Genomic DNA, 17,637 nt, shown 5'->3' with positions numbered 1-17,637 from the left:
TATGAATGTTACATTGTGTTTTTGAAATGGAACAATATCATGTTTTTAATATTTTATATTCGAACGAATAATGAAAAATTCAATGATTACGCATGAGTTATAAAAAAAAACACAAATAACGCATAAAAAGTGGTCGTAGTGCCTTTGACCGATAAGTGTTCCAATTACAATTCATCTTGTTGTAAATTGTATAACTCCACTCGATGAAACAAATATGTATTTTTTGTCGCTATGATGCACTTACGGCGAACTTATTTACATGTTATGTGGATTCTTTCCTGTGAATCTTCTGTGTTTTGAATTATGAATTTACACGTGAATCTTTTGTCTCCCTAGTGCCGTATTAAACGAAAATTAGATTGTTTCTGAAGCGAATGCTTTGATATACCGCGACATTGCCCAACTTCGTTTGATTTTTTTGTGTTATTTGTGTTTCTTTTTACAACTTATGCATGGTAGTTGGATTTACCAATATAAATTTATGACTTGTTCCAATATAAAGTATTAAACAAATGTTATAGTTTCATTTGAAAAACAGAAGCTAACAACCATGTCTACGAAAAAAATGCAGGTAAAGAAACACTGATTTACAGAAATTATGTACACTTAAATACAGTTCAACTTTTATCCATGAGAATTTTGTTTAAAATTCAAGGAAAATCCTGAAATTCCAGGGCAAAACTTACGTAGGACACTGTATAACCGGATGCAACATTTAATATTTCATGTATTCACACTTTTTTTAATCGTATGACTTTTGGCCCGCTTTAGGATATTGCCTAAAAGTATGTAAGGATTTTTAGTACTTTAATATTTTAATACATATCATGCGTAGGTATACAATTTAATTCGACGCATTTAAAAGTAGTAGAAGAACAGGTTTGAGAATTACATTACTGTGCAAGTTAGTACACAAACTTCAACCACAGCTGCGACATTCTAATGAATAACGATGACATTTATTTCGAACAGGAAGGTTTCTCAGACCCTCCAAGTGTCAGCTCTATCAGCAGGTTACTACGCGGTGGACGTCCAGGCGACGACGGGAAGAAGGATTACACCATCGACGGCATACTGGGCGGCGGTAAGTGTCATTATCCACATTGCTTCTTATTTTTAATAAATATTCGTCAGGCCGAGCTAAAAAACGCAAATTGAATATTTTAAATGAAATCGCAGTAATAACGTGGTATTTACCTTTTATGCAAAATGTGCAATGAATTTATTTGGAATTTATTTCTACATGCATACTGCTGGCCCTTATTAAATGAGGTAAATTAATCGTAATATTTAACGATTTGACACGATTTATTTGATTACTGGCGTGATTTCGAAGTATGTACATATATAACTTTTTTACCTTTTTTTTTAATTTCAAGGATATAAATATGCATTTGGTAAGGCGATAATTTTATACACAAAAAACACAGTTCGACAAAATTTGACTTTTTTCGGACTTGTAACAATCAATAGCTGTTTCTTATAGCTTTTCGTCCCCTGAAAACTAATCCGCAAACCGTTTGTCGCCATCACCCTCAGGTTTTAAAAAATTCGATTTTGAAAAAAATTGCAAATTTTCAAGTTTTAACATCTTTTGCGTCGAATTGGTAATACTTCTTCGGTTGTTCGTTGCGTCAAATTATCCTATGAACCCTCCCGAATACAACGCTATAAGTTATTATTGGATTATGAACATTTAAATATGTTTAAACAACGATGGAAGGGAAAAGGACACCCGAAATGCACCCATTTTTGAAGATATCTTTTAATTTATTTCCAAAACTAAGGGTCTAGGAGGAAATCTGGCTACTCCACGCGACGCGGCAGACATTTTTCCTTCAGACAGCATCAACAGAAGTGGTAAGACACAGTTTGTTTTCAATATAGAAGCGAAATAGTTTGGCAAAACGTGCGGCGTCGACAGTGGTAGTCAACGGCGGCGCGCGATCCACTGCCAGTTAGATTTTCTCCTAGACCCTTAGTTTTTAAAATATATAGAAAGGTATATGCAAAAATTGGTGCAGTTCGGGTGTTCTTTTTCCTTTGATCGTTGTTTAAACATATTTAAATGTTTATAATGCACCAATAACTTATATCGTTGTATTCGGGAGGGTTTATAGAATAATTTGAGGCAACAAGCAACCGAATAACTATTACTGTTTGAACGCAAAAGATGTTCAAAGTTGAAAATTTGCAGTTTTTTTTTAAAAATCGAATTTCTCAAAAACTGAGGGTGATGGCGACAAATGGTGTGTGGATTCGTTTTCAGGGCACAAAAACCTATAATAAATGGCTATTGAATGTTACAAGTCCAGATGGCTGTCGAACTGTGATAATCAATAGTAATTTTAAAAAAATTACAAAAATTAGTGTAATAATTATAAGTAATGACAATTGTAAAGAAATAGAAGTGTGCATGAAGTGGGAAAAATAGTCTAGAACTCTAAACTGACTAACAAGGGGAGGACACCATGTGGTAGACATCGATTTTGATAAGCCTTGGCGCGATGGATCTATGTCGAAAATAAATAAATAGGTGCCCGAGCGTTTCTGCTAATGGGCCTTAATAATAGAGATATTTACATGTAAATTATTAAAAATTTCATAGTGGCCATGGGGTTTTAGTGGGTAAAAATCGCACAACTACCCTGGTGCCCGCGGGGAATTCCCTTCTGGAGGCGTCAGGGTGCCTTTTGATGATATCTTCACGTTAAAAAAAAAAAAATTATAAATTATTTTTTTTTATAAATTATTTTTTTTAACTTGGGGAAATCTTCAAAAGGCACCCCGATTCCTCCAGAGGGAAATCCTCGCGGGCGCCAGGGTAGTTGTGGGATTTTTACCCACTAAAACCCCACGGCCACTATGAAATTTTTAATAATTTCCCTGTAAATATCTCTATTATTAAGGCCCATTGGCAGAAATGCTCGGACACCTATTTACTTATTTTCGACATAGATCCATCGTGCCAAGGCTCATCAAAATCGATGTCTACCACATGGTGTCCTCCCCTTGTAAGTAGAAAATATTTTACCATATTTCTCATACAGTAATTAAGAAACGTCCTATGAAACTTTAATCTTAAATTGTATCTTTGTAAATAATGCGTATGTGCACGAATGCTTGAACACCTGTTCGCTTAAAAATGTTCGATTGTAATATTTTTTGTTTAATTATTTATTGAATATGCCAAGTTTTTAATACAGTAATACTTCTCAATAAACAAAAAAGCTTCTACGATCATACACTAATTTTTATTCCAAAAATTGTGGAATAAAAATTAGTGTATGATCGTAGAAGCTTTTTTGTTTATGGCCCTGTATATTCGAGTGTCTCTGGAACTACTTTGCTAAATAGTGTTGGTTAACACGGTTAGTTTTCACCGGTTTGAATTTTGAATTGTACCTACGGGACGGCTATGCATTATGTATAATTCAGAAAGCAGTAAAGGCGCTTTAATGGCAATAAAAAAATGCTAGACTATTTGGCTCCGCAGAAAAAGGAAAAATTATTTTCTCATTTCGTTGATTGAAAATTTTCGCACATTCGTGTAAAATTATCAAAGTGTGAAACACTCTTATCAAATTTTAAATCGTAATTGGTAGCCCCACATCTGTAACCAGTGTGGCCAAATTGGGCGCTTTGTCGCAAATTCGGCGATTTTGAGAGTCAATTTGCGCATCATTTTTTGCAAAAAACCGCAATCTAACAAATAAATTGCCCTTTCACTTTTTGTTGTTTCTTTCTTTATTTTTCGTATATTATCAGTAGTTTTCTAAAGAAAAATTCATAAAAATCACTTGCTTTTATTGTAGTTACACGAGGATACCCCTTCATTTTTGGAATGTTTTTAGGAATACGTGTTTAAAAGGATTTGGTCAAATTCGCAAAATTCTAGAAGTTATAGGCATTTGAGTAGCGACAAATGCATGGGTAACAACTGGCCACTCGGCGCTCACGTAAAACTTTATCCCCATAAAAAACTTAAAAAAAAAGTAAAAAAATTACGTCAAGTATACATGAAAAAGTCGAGGACGGAAAAGAATATTATCAAATTAATCATAAAAAAATAGAAGATAATAATAATAAAATTACAATATAAAACAAGATGTGAAATCAAAATAAGCTGCAACTACATAAAGGTGTTTTCCAGCAGCGTGCAAAGGCGACACTGTGTAACACAATAAAAGACAAAAAAATATGGCCAGGCCTGGAAGTCAAATACTTGGCGTGGCCAGGCAAGATCAAGGTGTCAATGAATAAGAATTCTTTAAAAACCGGAAACTAATGAAAGTGTTCGCAATGTGTCAAAGTTTTATTTAAATTGATGAATTATTAGCAGTAGGCCTGTTAAAGGCAAGGTGTTGGTGTCGATGAGTGATCTTAGAATTATTTAAAAACGCAAAATAATGAAAGTGTACTCATATATTATCAGAGTTTTAAATTGACAAATTGTCTGAAAAACAGGGAAGGTATGGGTATTCATGATCTGAGAATAATACCTTGCCACGCCACGGCAAGTATTTGACTTCAAGGCCCGGCCATCTGTTTTTGACATTTATTGTGTTACACAGTGCCGTCTTTGCACGCTGCGGGAAAGCACCTTTATGTAAGTACTTGCAGCTCATTTTGACTTCACATTTTTTTTTTATTTTGTAATTATTGTGATTTATTTGATTTCAAATTACTTGGCGTAATTTTTTTACTTTTTTGAAGTTTTTTATTGGGATTTTATTTTACCGTTTCCGACTGATCCATGAGACGATATTACGATATCTATGTCATACGCGAACCAATTTTATTGAATTTGGTCTTACTCGAAAGCTCATATGCGGTTTACATAAGAAAAATGCCATTAAATTTAGGAAATATTGCAGGCGTGATGAGATATTAATTAATCAAGTTTCAGGTTAGGTTGGAGTAGCCGGGCGACGAGTAAAGATACACGGCAGCGACAGTCGACATATGTATATACACTATACAGGGTGTCGAACATGTACACTAGAGACCAGAATCGGCTTCCCTTTGGAAATTTGGCAACGTTGCATGTCACTAGAACCGCTGAGTTATGCCCAGTGACAGAGGCGGATTAAGGGGTTAGGCCACTTTGGACGGAGCAAAATTGCAGACACTTTCGGCATTTTTTTTTAGGAAGATAATGAAATAAACTGAAAATTTAATATTAAGCCTGTTATTGTACAACTCACGCCGGAAAATATCGTATTTTTTTTTTACAAAATGACGGCGGTAGAGTCGTGATACGCAAGATCTTGAGGAGCGACGTTTTCCACGGTGTTCAATCTCACGGCTATACCGTTTGACCTAGAACAAAAAATCAAATGGTTTTATTTTCTACATGCCTCAATCTAGTGAAGTACGTAGGGAAATCCAGAAATATTAATTTGTCTCGGAATGGTGATCATGGGGAGAAAAAGTGCAGTTTTTTTTTTATAAAAGTGTCAATTGCAAAGGATATATTCAAGATATCGCAAAACCGCTACGTAATTCTCTAAATTTCGTCATGGAGAAAATAAAACTTTTTGGTTTTTTGTTCTAGGTCAAACGGTATAGCCGTGAGATTGAACACCGTGGAAAACGTCGTTCCTCAAGATCTTGCGTATCACGGCTCTACCGTCGCCATTTTGTAGGAAAAAAAAATACGATTTTTTCCGGCGAGAGTGGTACAATAACAGTCTTTACATTAATTTTTCTGTTTATTTCATTATCTTCCTAAAAAGAAATGCCGAAAGTGACTGCAATTTTGCTCTGTCCAAGGTGGCCTAACCCCTTAAGGTCGGTTGAGGCCCCGGGCGCAATAGAAAATATGGGGCCCCTTACAAAAAAGGGAAAGACAGGAAGAATAAAATCACGTTAACCATATTTTTAAACACATAAACAGATTATGTACTCAAAATGTTTTAATTTCAATAAAATTTGAACAAAGTATATGTATAATATAATTAATAATACAATTATAATCACAAAGTTTTGAACTAATAGTTAAACATACGAAAAAGTATACTATACGCATAATAAACTAATAATTAGACATTTAAACAACAAAAATTATAGGCCGGTTACTCTCGATCGCTGTTAGCCGGGTCATCTCGCAAATGATCGTTCTGTAGCAACCACTTCTCGGAAAAACTATTTCGGAGACGGTGTTCCGTCGCCCTCCTTAGCAATAGTTACTTCAAAATTGCGCAGCGTTGCACAGTCTTATACTTTTCTCGCTTACAATTTTACGATCCGCTTACTATATGAAATCAAATTTGATTTGGTGTCATTAAAAGAAAGTGGAAAGTTGGTTTTTGTGGGGCCCCTCAGAAGTCGGGGCCCCGGGCGCGCGCCCGGTGCGCCCGCAGTTAAATCCGCCTCTGCCTAGTGACATGCAACGTTGCCAAATTTCCGAAGGGAAGCCGTTTTGACGCCTAGTGTAAGTACTTGGCGTTGAGATGCTACCACGTCTCTAGATAAACGCATTTTTCTCGAAACAGTGTTCTCAAAATCGGTGGGACCTGCATCTCCAAAAGTTATTATCCGATTCGACTGAAACATTTTTTATTTTGAAGAATATACTTTTGTGTAGTGGAGGAAACATTAACATTTTAAAATATTGATAATTTATAATTTTTATAGGCGTTGAAAGGACGAAAAATATAGGGAAAAAGGGATTTCAAACTTCAAGTGTCGTTGTCTTCTAAAAAATATTACTTTTTTATTCTTTTCTGCCCCTCCCCCTAGCCAGAAGTATATTCTTCAAAATAAAAAAAGTTTCAGTCGAATCGGATAATAACTTTTGGGGATACAGGTCCCACCGATTTGGATGAATTTTTTTTACGCCTCGACTTTAACGACTCCCCAGTGCCGTCTGCAATGATTAATTATAAAACAAAAAATATATTTCTATAATCTAAGACATCCTTAATACAATGCAAAAAGTCCCATTAAATTATATTTAGTAGTTTTCCTTTAATTAATTCCTAAATATCACCTATTTTATGGGCTCTAGACCGGAACCTCCCCTTAAGTTACTTCTATATCTGTAAACTGTATTTGTATTATCATCTAATCCAAAGAAACGATAATTCTGGTTAATAATACCTGCTTTGGCTATTGGGCGCTTTTGCCTTTACGAGTTTGCACCATAGGATTCTAAAATCTAGTCACACTGCCTGTAACCTCTTCTCGTTAGTGCATTGTTCTTGTTTACCATCATCTTGCACGTCAACGAATTCAACTACTTTACAATTTGTATAGTACAAAAAGATTAACTATGAAAATAAAATACTAGAAAATTCATTTTGATAACTAATCATTTTCAAAAATTTGCAATTTGTTTTTACCCTTCGCTGACACTCTGGGTGTGAGCCACCCAGAAGCTGATTCTGACGCTCCGTACCTTCTATATGCAAAATAAATACTTTTTTCCAACGCCTACTTACAAACTATTTTTTCCTGCAAATCTAATATCCGAACAACAACTCTGTAGATTTTTAGCATCTAATATTGAAATTTGTACAAGTTACAATTTTTTAAAGATTTTCTTCGTTTTTTTTTTTACTAAATTGTAATAAAATTTCAATCAAACAGCTATGGGAATACATTCTAGAGACTTTGAAAATGATCCATGATTTTTTCATAATAATTGGATTCCTTAGATGAGAATGGCAGTCGTTCAAAACTTGCTCTGGGTGTGAGCCACACTTGACAGGTATGTTAAAGTTAATCGAAAAAGGAGGTGCGTCAACGAAGGGTTGATGATCGCAATCACCTTTTCTTACACTCATTGTAAGTGTTAGGTTTACTTCTTAACATCTCAAATGCAGTCGCATCAAACAATGTGAAACTCTAATCAAATAATCCGAAGGAAACCTTCGTATTCCTAACTTATCCAACGATGAAATTGTGCATCGTAATATGACGTCGCGGAGCAACTTCTTGGGATTTAATATTTATCTATACATATAATCAGAGCATTCTCGTCATTGAATGCTTGAGAAATAGAACGCCATAAGACGTTGCATAATCTTTGATGCGTCAATTACTCGTTACTCTAGTCGAAAAAAAATGGAGAAAGAGAGCGAAGGGATTAAAGGGAAGAAAAATGGTAGCGACGCAATATAGCGAATAAAAGATAAAGAAAAAGGAATTTAGTCGATCCATCGTCGAAGGTCATCAAGAGCTTTTAACCTCCTGTGTCTACGAATGAAGTTTGACGTGCACAAGATTTTAAGTCCGGTCTTTGGTCGCCGGTTACATCAAGTAGTCCAAGTCAGCCGGGAAACCTTCGGGATTTAATCTTCGGTGGGCGTGAGCAGGATTAGCTATATAGGTTGCTCACACGCCCGACAAATGGATTACAAGAGTGTCAATATCTCACGGGACGAGGCGCGCATTATTCCTCTTCTGCTTCTTCTTTTTTTCCACTGTCTTTCGCGTCACTTGCGCTATACATAGGGTAAAGGACCCATATACCGGACGGCCCCCTATTACCGGACACAATATTCATTTTCATGATTTATAAAATCCAGGCTATATAGGTAAATTAAAATATAACATTCTTATAATAATATTTTAAATTATAGTTTTTCAAATAAATGAAGGTTTTTCTAATTAATGTAGGTTAAACACGTAAAAAATGTATAGAAATTCTCATTCTAGCAATTATCGGTATTTGACCATTTTCTTTATCAAAGTGGCCAAGCATCACTTACATTTAAGAGTCGATATAATAATAATTCAATTGATATTATGTACAAAAATAATTATGTAGGGATAGTACTGAGTTCAAATAATAATAAAAAATGCATATGGAGGTGGTGTAATAATATTCTAAAAAATTAAAGCGAAAGTTTTCATTAAAGTAACAATATTTGTGAACGTTTAACAGAATTTCTAACATTAAACATTTTATTTGGTAGATCTGAATATGAGTAAAACTGTAAGAAAAGAATACAGTGATGGTGCGCTACTAAAATCCGGTGACTTCTTAATTTTTTTTATGAAAGTCGCGAATTTTTACGGACCATATCAGAGGTTTGCGCCGAAATGGCACATGTTCTACACATCCTGTAATTTTTTCCAAGTCGATTTGAACCTCAATTCGCTCGCAATCAGGAAAAAATGAAGAGAAAAAATATTCGAGAACAACGCATTTAAAGTTTCTGGGCGAAGGCGACGCTATAGGTTGGCACTTGACGTTTTTAGCTGCCAAATCTACAATTTTGCGAATTTCACTATACACCAAGCGGCATTTTATTCAGAAAGGATAGTGCTTTCAGAAAATGCAATAAAAAATCGATTTTTCGAATGCCTAGTCCCCTTAAGCGTGTCCGGTAATTACGACAAAATTTTGTTTTGCATTTTACTAATATCTCTTTAATATTTCATTATTTATTTCAATCAAAAACTTCATCCTGAACTTACGGAAATGCTTAATAATCAGTGCAATGCAAAAAATTCCCAGAACGTATGAAAACTTATATTGAAAATCTTAAATAACTTTCATGCCATCTCTAAATGTCCGGTATATGGGCCCTACACCCTATCTATACCCCTTCTCGAGACAGCTACTTGTATAATAAATAGGATAGTTGGATTGGTTTCGGATTAAATATGGTGTGATAAAAATTAGTTAACTTTCATAGCATAAAAAATAAACATGAAAGGCTTAACAACTATGGACACATAAATAATTTGTTATTGAATTACAAGTTGTTTCATTTAGTTAAACTTTTCCAATGTGTAGAGCATATTGCTTCCATACCAGTGACATTTCGTTTACGATGCATGGAACTCGTGTTGGCAATTTCGTAATTAATGCAAAATTGAAGTATTGTACAACGATGTAAGGAAGAATCAAAATCATAATCATGATTAACTATTTAAACAGTCATGCGGTTTTCGTAATAATAGAATGACCAACTTTAGTCGTCTATTTGTAACTTATGACTTCGTATGACACCGTATGATTTATCTACATATCTTTATTTTACAATTATCTTCTTCTGGTTCATCTTTTTTCTTAAACACATCATTAATTTATACTGATTCATCACCGTCCAGCCCAAACCACTGTTCCTAGAAACACGAAATTCGGAGGGTATATTCCTTTAGCGACGTAGGTGCCCGGTAAGTAGGGATTTTTTTAAAATCCAACCTGAAGGCGGTAAAAAGGGGTGAAATATTTGTTCTCGGACTCCTTATTATTGCTTAGGCCTGATTAGATATCAACTTGGTTTTTACTTACAAAGGTTACCCACACAAATGCCTAAAAACTAGATTCAGCAATTTTCCCTAATCAACCCCTAAGGGGGTGAAACAGGGTGAAATGTGTCTTCACGGATTTCTTAATATCTCTTAGGCCCGATTAGATATCACCTTGGTTTTTACTTCGAAAGCTTACCCACATAAATGCTTAAAAAGTAATTTCATGATTTTGCTCTAATCAACCCCTAGGAGGGTGGTGAAAAAGGGTGAAATGTGTGTTCATGTAATCCTTAATACCTCTTAGGCCCGAAGCGATGCGCGGGAGGTATTATGCTAGTCAATTATATATTTAATAAGTATAATCATCCATTAAATCGTTTTGCACTTCCTTTAACCCTTTCCTTACGGCAGTCCGCTCCGCTGGAGTGACGCCACTGAACGGGGTACCGCGCCGCAAAGTGTGCACGTCGGTAATCTTCGGTGTTCACAAGTCGTCGCATGGGTGTCGTATATAGTCGGCACCCGTACACAGGTCGTCCCATGAGTGTCGACACTGTCGGCACCCGTACACACAGGTCGTCCCATGGGTGTCGACACTGTCGACTATAGTCGGCACCCGTACCCACAGGTCGTCGCATGGGTGTCGACACTGTCGACTATAGTCGGCACCCGTACACACAGGTCGTCGCATGGGTGTCGACACTGTCGGCACCCGTACACATAGGTCGTCGCATGGGTGTCGACACTGTCGACTATAGTCGGCACCCGTACACACAGGTCGTCAAATTGGTGTCGACACTGTCGGCACCCATACACACAGGTCGTCGCATGGGTGTCGTCTATAGTCGGCACCCGCACACAAGTCGTCCCATGGGTGTCGACACTGTCAGCACCCGTACACACAGGTCGTCCCATGGGTGTCGACTATAGTCTACACCCGTACACATGGGTCATCGCATGGGTGTCGACACTGTCGACTATAGTCGGCACCCGTACACACAGGTCGTCGCATGGGTGTCGACACTGTCGGCACCCGTACACATAGGTCGTCGCATGGGTGTCGACACTGTCGACTATAGTCGGCACCCGTACACACAGGTCGTCAAATTGGTGTCGACACTGTCGGCACCCGTACACACAGGTGGTCGCATGGGTGTCGTCTACAGTCGGCACCCGTACACAGGTCGTCCCATGGGTGTCGACTATAGTCTACACCCGTACACATGGGTCGTCGCATGAGTGTCGACACTGTCGACTATAGTCGGCACCCGTAACGAAAGGATTAATGCCTGAACGCTATTTTTTCACTGCACTATACAATTATCCTTACTCACTCTCGCACACTGGCATAAAGCTCGTATACATACATACGTAAAATCGTTAATCAGCCAGTCAGGGCAAGCATGTATTCGATAAATTCTGAAGATTGCAATCACACTCTGTCCTTGAAAAATTTTCTCACTCGTCGACTGCTCTTATTGTATAGCTTTAATTTGTAAAAACTTATAGGCCCGTAGATTGTACTTCATTAACTAAAAGTGATACTACTAAAGAACTAAGAATTAATAATAAATCTATTCATTGCAAGGCTTGACAAGATCAGGGTTATTTGGTGGGTAAATTGTATTTTATTCAATATCGTGGACACGACAGACATAAATTGCGTGTATAGATTAATTTAAGAATAGCATTTATATTTTAGAGTTACCCTATAACTTCTATTTAATTATATGGAATTTCGCCAGTTTAATCTACCTACTATCAATTTTTATTGATAGTAGGTAGATTAACCAATGGGACTTCAATACCATTTCTTACACATTTCTTTTCCAGGTTTTGAGACAGTTTCAAACTAGGTGGAAATAAATTTGAAATTCTTGAGAGTCTCAAAAATATTTACACTTTTCAGAATGTTAACCCTACTTGCTAGTGTTTTAATGATATCGACAATTTTTCTTGTGATTATTTTACAAATCCCTGTAATCATTTCGACGTTGAATGCAAAGTACCAAAATTAAAAAATTGAAAGTTATTTATTTATTTCCGCGGGATGATCATTTTATATATAACGCATTGTAGTAGCAAGGCCGATAGTAGTCAATATATAGTACAGCGTTATATCAGTGCTGAAATATTTACCGTGACTCGGTCTTATAAGGAGAAAAGTAAGGAGACCGTCCGGTTTAAAATCGATTTTTTTTATTTAATTTTTCGAATGTTCAACCTTTTAAGAATGCGTGTTTAAATAGAATTTTTGAAGTGAAACTTCTTTAGCTATAGTAGCGTAAGTTTTCGCGGGTGTGACGGAAGTGTGAAACGCTTCTCCCACCAAAAATCGCTATACCTACCACTTCCGCTTACTCCTATCCTGCGAAGGCGAGACTGTCCGAGTACTTGAATATTCGGGTAGCTTGACATTCGAACCAATCCGGGACTCGGTTTCCGTGCCGAGCCAGGTACCCGAAAGAACCGAGCGGCTCTGATAAAACCAAGTACTTGAATTTTCCCAAGCGGCCCGACAGAAACCGGGCGGATTGAATTTTTCCAAGCGACCCGACAAAAACCGGGTGTAGAGCTGATCAAGTACCCGGAAAAATCAAGCCGAACCGGGTACGCGAAAGGACCGAGCGGCTCGGATAGAACCAAGTACTTGAATTTTTTTTAAGCGGCCCGAAACAACCGAGCGGCTCGGATAGAACCAAGTACTTGAATTTTTTTCAAGCGGCCCGAAAGAAACCGGGCGGCTTGGAAAGTAAGCAGGCGGGCCGTAACAAACCGGGTATCTTGGAAAGAAACGAACGGTCCGAATGAAGGTCGAGAGGATCGCTCGTTTCTGTCCAATCCACCCGGTTTCTTTCGGGCCGCTTGGAAAAATTCAATCCGCTTGATTCTATCCGAGCCGCTCGGTTGTTTTGGGTACCTGGCTCGGCCCGGCTTTTCGAGCCGAGCTAGGCTTGGCTTGCTTTTTCCGGGTACTTGAACAGCACTAGGCGAGAGCGCGTCATAGGGACCAAAAGCGAGCGAGGAACGGTAAGAGACCGACGAGGCGTTGATACTTTGTCTCGCTCTGGCTTTCGGGCGCCTGATAATTCTGATATTCGTTCGAAGCGTTCGAAAGACGGAGCGAGACAAAGTACAACGCGTCGTTTGTCTCGTACCGCTCCTCGCCCGTTTTCAGTTCCTATGACTCGCTCTCGTTCCATCTCGCTCTTGCCTTCGGCAAGAAAGGAGGGAGAAACTATCGCTCGGAATAGTAGGTACACCCCCCTCTACGTTGAATGCTCACCGCCGCGCCGGTTCCGAGCCGCGAGCTTTCAGCGAAAAAATATTGTAGCGAGGAAATCCTCGTACGGCGTGTGCACGAGTCGTATTAGTGTATATGTATAGCTCCATGCAGGGTCAGCGTTGTATCCTGCAACCCGCGCTCGCGCGAACTTGTAAAATGGCAATAGCGCCTCGCGGACGCATTCCACTACAACCATGCACCGGCCCAGCGGAGAGCTGCCAGCGACAGCAGTGATGCCCGAGCTCCGAAAATGTTAGGATGGTCTCTTTCAAATTAACGTCGCAAAGAGCTATTGGGAATTTCCCGGCCCAGGTAATCGAGCCGCCCGCCCCGCTTTTATGATCTGTTTACCACTGGCACACCAGATTACTGTAATGAGGTTTGAAAATAATGTCGACTGATCTCGTACCCGTCTCAATTTAAAAAATTTTAGCTACGACAGGGTTGACCGCGGCGCTGTACCCCTGTGCGGAGAGATTTTTCGTTCAATATCGAGAAATTCATCGTTCCAAAAAATGACATTAAAGGAAACCGATATAGGCGTGGCGTTGAGTAGCTAAAAGGTTGAAACATTCAGACACATAGATTCTAGAAAAAAAATTCAAACACCGCCAGAATCAAAGACACGTCCCATTAGATACCCCTTACGTCTGATCTAGGTATGCACTGCATTAAGGATAAAATCATAAAAAAATAAAACCAGAACAATAGATTCTGAGGACTGCAGAACTAACACATAATTGAATAAAAATTTAATTTCTCAATTTTTGAAAGAAATAATACAGAAACAACTAGCCTATAATTTATCAACAAAACGAATTTTAAAAGCACCAAAAAATACAGTATCAAATAAATACAATAGTTTGCAAAAGCTTTTCACAACAATTGTGGTTAAAAAATTGATAGAAAAAAATTAAGTAAATGTAAAATATGTTAAATTACCCATCATTAAGAGGGAATAATTTTTTCTCATTTTTCGGCGCAAATTGCATTCCAATATCTTTTATAGTTCAAAAGTTATACGAAAAAGGCCCCAAATTTTTCAACCCGGGCCGGGAAATTCTGAGTAGCTCTTTGCGACGTTAATTTGAAAGAGATCATCTCAAAATTCTTGAAGCTCGGACATCACTTCTGTCCAGCGATTGCTGGCAGCTCTCCGGACGCCGGGACGGTGCATGGTTGTAGTGGAACGCGTCCGTGAGGCGCTGTTGCCATTTTACCTGTTCGCGCGAGCGCGGGTTGCAGGATAAAACGTTGACCCTGTATATGCGAGGATTCTCCAACTACTACTCCCTGCGACTTCACGAGTTTCCACTTCCAATAGCTATTCCCACTCTACTACTCCTTACTACGTCACTTTTGGCAAGCTCCTCCTACACGTCACGCATTTGCGCAGATCAAGTATACGCATTCCAGCGGCACCGTCGCGTTGACTATGTTACCCGCTACATTCTACAAGTAAGGCTTCATTTGCTGCCTTGGATAAACTTAATGAATATGATTCAGCTGTGCCATCAACAAGTACCGATGCACCAGTTAAAACTGCCCATCAAGAATTTCAAACACATTTTCTGAACTATAAGCTTGGTAACGTTTGCTTCATTTGTGTTCGAATATGGTTTAAGAACGACGTGAAACCAGTTGATCCCAAGCATCAACAACTCTTACATACTGCTTTCCCAGCCATTAACATTCAACATGTGGTAACGTGCAACTGCAACATATGCAGAAATTGTCTAACTCGAAATAATAACATTCCAACGTCATCCAAGTCAAATGGTTTGGTATATCCACAAATACCTTCTCAGTTACCTACATTAGATTTGTTGTCACAGAGTTTAATTTCACCCAGGATAGTGTTCATTCAAACTCGACACTTGCGACATGCACATGGGGTCCTCGGGCAAATTATTAATGTTCCAGTGTCTGTAAATACGATGGTGAATCATTTGCCAAGAAACACTGATGACGATCATTATATTAATAATGTCCATGTTAATGTTCATATTAAGAAAGAAATACATAAGTCACGTTATTTAGTTGGTTTGGTGAAATAACGAAACATAAAAAATTGGCTGCAATGTCTATTTGAAACTCCTCTCTACAGGCTGTACAGCATTAGAGCTTATGAATCTTTGTTTCATAATGAGAATGTTCTTGCGATGAGATGTTAATCAAATTCCTATAGATGAAATTAGTGAAGGCACGCCAATCGAAGATAGTCTCACTACACAACAGCAAACACTCTTTTGGAATGATGAAAATTATCTTCGTTTTGCACCAGGAGAAGCAAATATTCCACACAGTCTACTTTTCGATGAACATGCAGTGGAATAAAACTTATTCAAATTAAGAAAAATTAACTGTTTTGATATTTAATAAGAAGTTTCACTTCTAACGCGTGAGAGTTCCACGCAATGATTTTTTAAACACTCGGCACTTAGGGTACAGGACCCAATTACTGACACCTAACCAATTACTGTCACCATGAGCTATTTTACTTAAAATAACGAATAAATAAGCTATAGTATATAATCTATAGTACAGATTATATGTTGAATTACATAATTCTTTTTGTGTATGACTTTACAACGTTTATTTATTCGTTATTTTAAGTAAAATAGCTTAAGGTGACAGTAGTTGTTTAGGTGTCAGTAATTGGGTCCGTTACCCTACATAAAACTTTAAAGCATTTTTCTCAAATCATGATTTTTCCAAACGGTAGACAGCATAACAAAAGAAATTATTAACCGATTCTAAAAAACTTGGTGGAATTTTATTTGCAATTGAATTCACTATCGCATCAACCTTTGATCATCAATTTTAGAGGTCATAGTTCTTCGTTATTAACATTTTTAGGCGCAGCACTACCCCCTTTCGCATGTTTGTGTTGAAACGTGTACCAATAACGCCATTTTGCTGTATTTGCCTTCTTAAAGGGTGATTCGATAGTGATCGATATAACCTATACAAATATATTTGGTTTTTCAATTTCAGCCAATTCTACGTCGAGTTCTACTCTCTACCGTTTACGCTTCTTTTGTGGCAGCAGTGCACTGATCGCCACGTAAAATTCGAAACGTTATAGAAAAATGAAAAATTAAGTTTTTATAGCCTTAGAGAACGAATAAAAAAAGACCATAAGGTTTTTTTTACTGCAAGTTGTATACTTTTTTTTAAAAATAATCCTAAAGATTACCTATTTTTCGTGTGTTTTAACCGGACGGTCCCCTTAAGAAATTTAAGGATTTTCAGTACCCCGGAAAAGTTTAAAAATTTTACAAAATTATATAAGATTCCCAAGGCAATACTATTGCAAAACGTTCTGGAACTTCTTCAGTTTCAGACTTTAGCTCAAGACGTTCTAAATCGTCCTGCAACCCGTCACTAGGTTGGGTGTAGGGCCCATATACCGGACATTTAATGATGGCATGAAAGTTATTTAAGAATTTTAACATAAGCTTTCATACATTCTGAGAATGTTTTGCAGTGAACTGATTATTAAGCTTTTCCTTAAGTTCAGGATGAACTTTTTGATTTAAATAAATAATGAAATATTAAAGAGATATTATCAAAAATGTAAAACAAAATTTTGTCGTAATTACCGGACACGCTTAAAGCTTGAGAACTACTCACCGTGCCCGAGCTACCGGACACTGTCTAGATGCATTATCCACTTAACTAAAACATCTTCGTGAGATTCTGGTCCTGGTTTTTTGTCCTAATATTTGTTCTTAATTTTGACGAGTAACGTGCTCCTTGGAATGCCAAACTGTATGCTGGCTGCATTTACCGAAGATTGATGGGAGGTTATAACCTCTAATGCTTTGTTATTCGAATCTTTGCTGTATTATTTTCTTATAGTTTTACTCATATTCAGATCTGCCAAATAAAATTTTTAATGTTAAGAATTCTCTTAAATGTTCACAAATATTGTTACTTTAATGAAAACATCTACGTCGATTCGAAAATAGGTTATATCCTTCGAACGTTCACGAACATCGGGTAACTGTTTAGTCAACAATTGACGCAGTCCCCGGATTCGCTTTAATTTTTTAGGATATTATTAAATCACTGATGTAAGTGATGCTTAGCCATTTTGATAATGAAAATGATGAAATGCCGATAATTGCTAGAAT

At 37.4% G+C, this 17,637-nt stretch overlaps 1 protein-coding gene across 2 annotated transcripts in view; it reads left to right on the top strand.

Moving 5' to 3' along the window:
• LOC143369385 (protein gooseberry-neuro) overlaps positions 1 to 17,637 on the top strand; it is a 125,115-nt gene that overhangs the window by 56,036 nt on the left and 51,442 nt on the right. For both annotated transcript variants that reach the window (XM_076813257.1, XM_076813256.1), the window contains exon 3: positions 973 to 1,084. In XM_076813257.1, coding sequence (XP_076669372.1) covers positions 973 to 1,084 — 112 coding nt within the window. The remainder of the gene's footprint in view (positions 1 to 972; positions 1,085 to 17,637) is intronic.

The sequence above is a fragment of the Andrena cerasifolii genome, chromosome 5 (genome assembly GCF_050908995.1).
Source record: "Andrena cerasifolii isolate SP2316 chromosome 5, iyAndCera1_principal, whole genome shotgun sequence".
NCBI lineage: Eukaryota > Metazoa > Arthropoda > Insecta > Hymenoptera > Andrenidae > Andrena > Andrena cerasifolii.
Note: the sequence above shows the minus strand (reverse complement) of the source record. Positions and strands in the feature narration are given on the sequence as shown.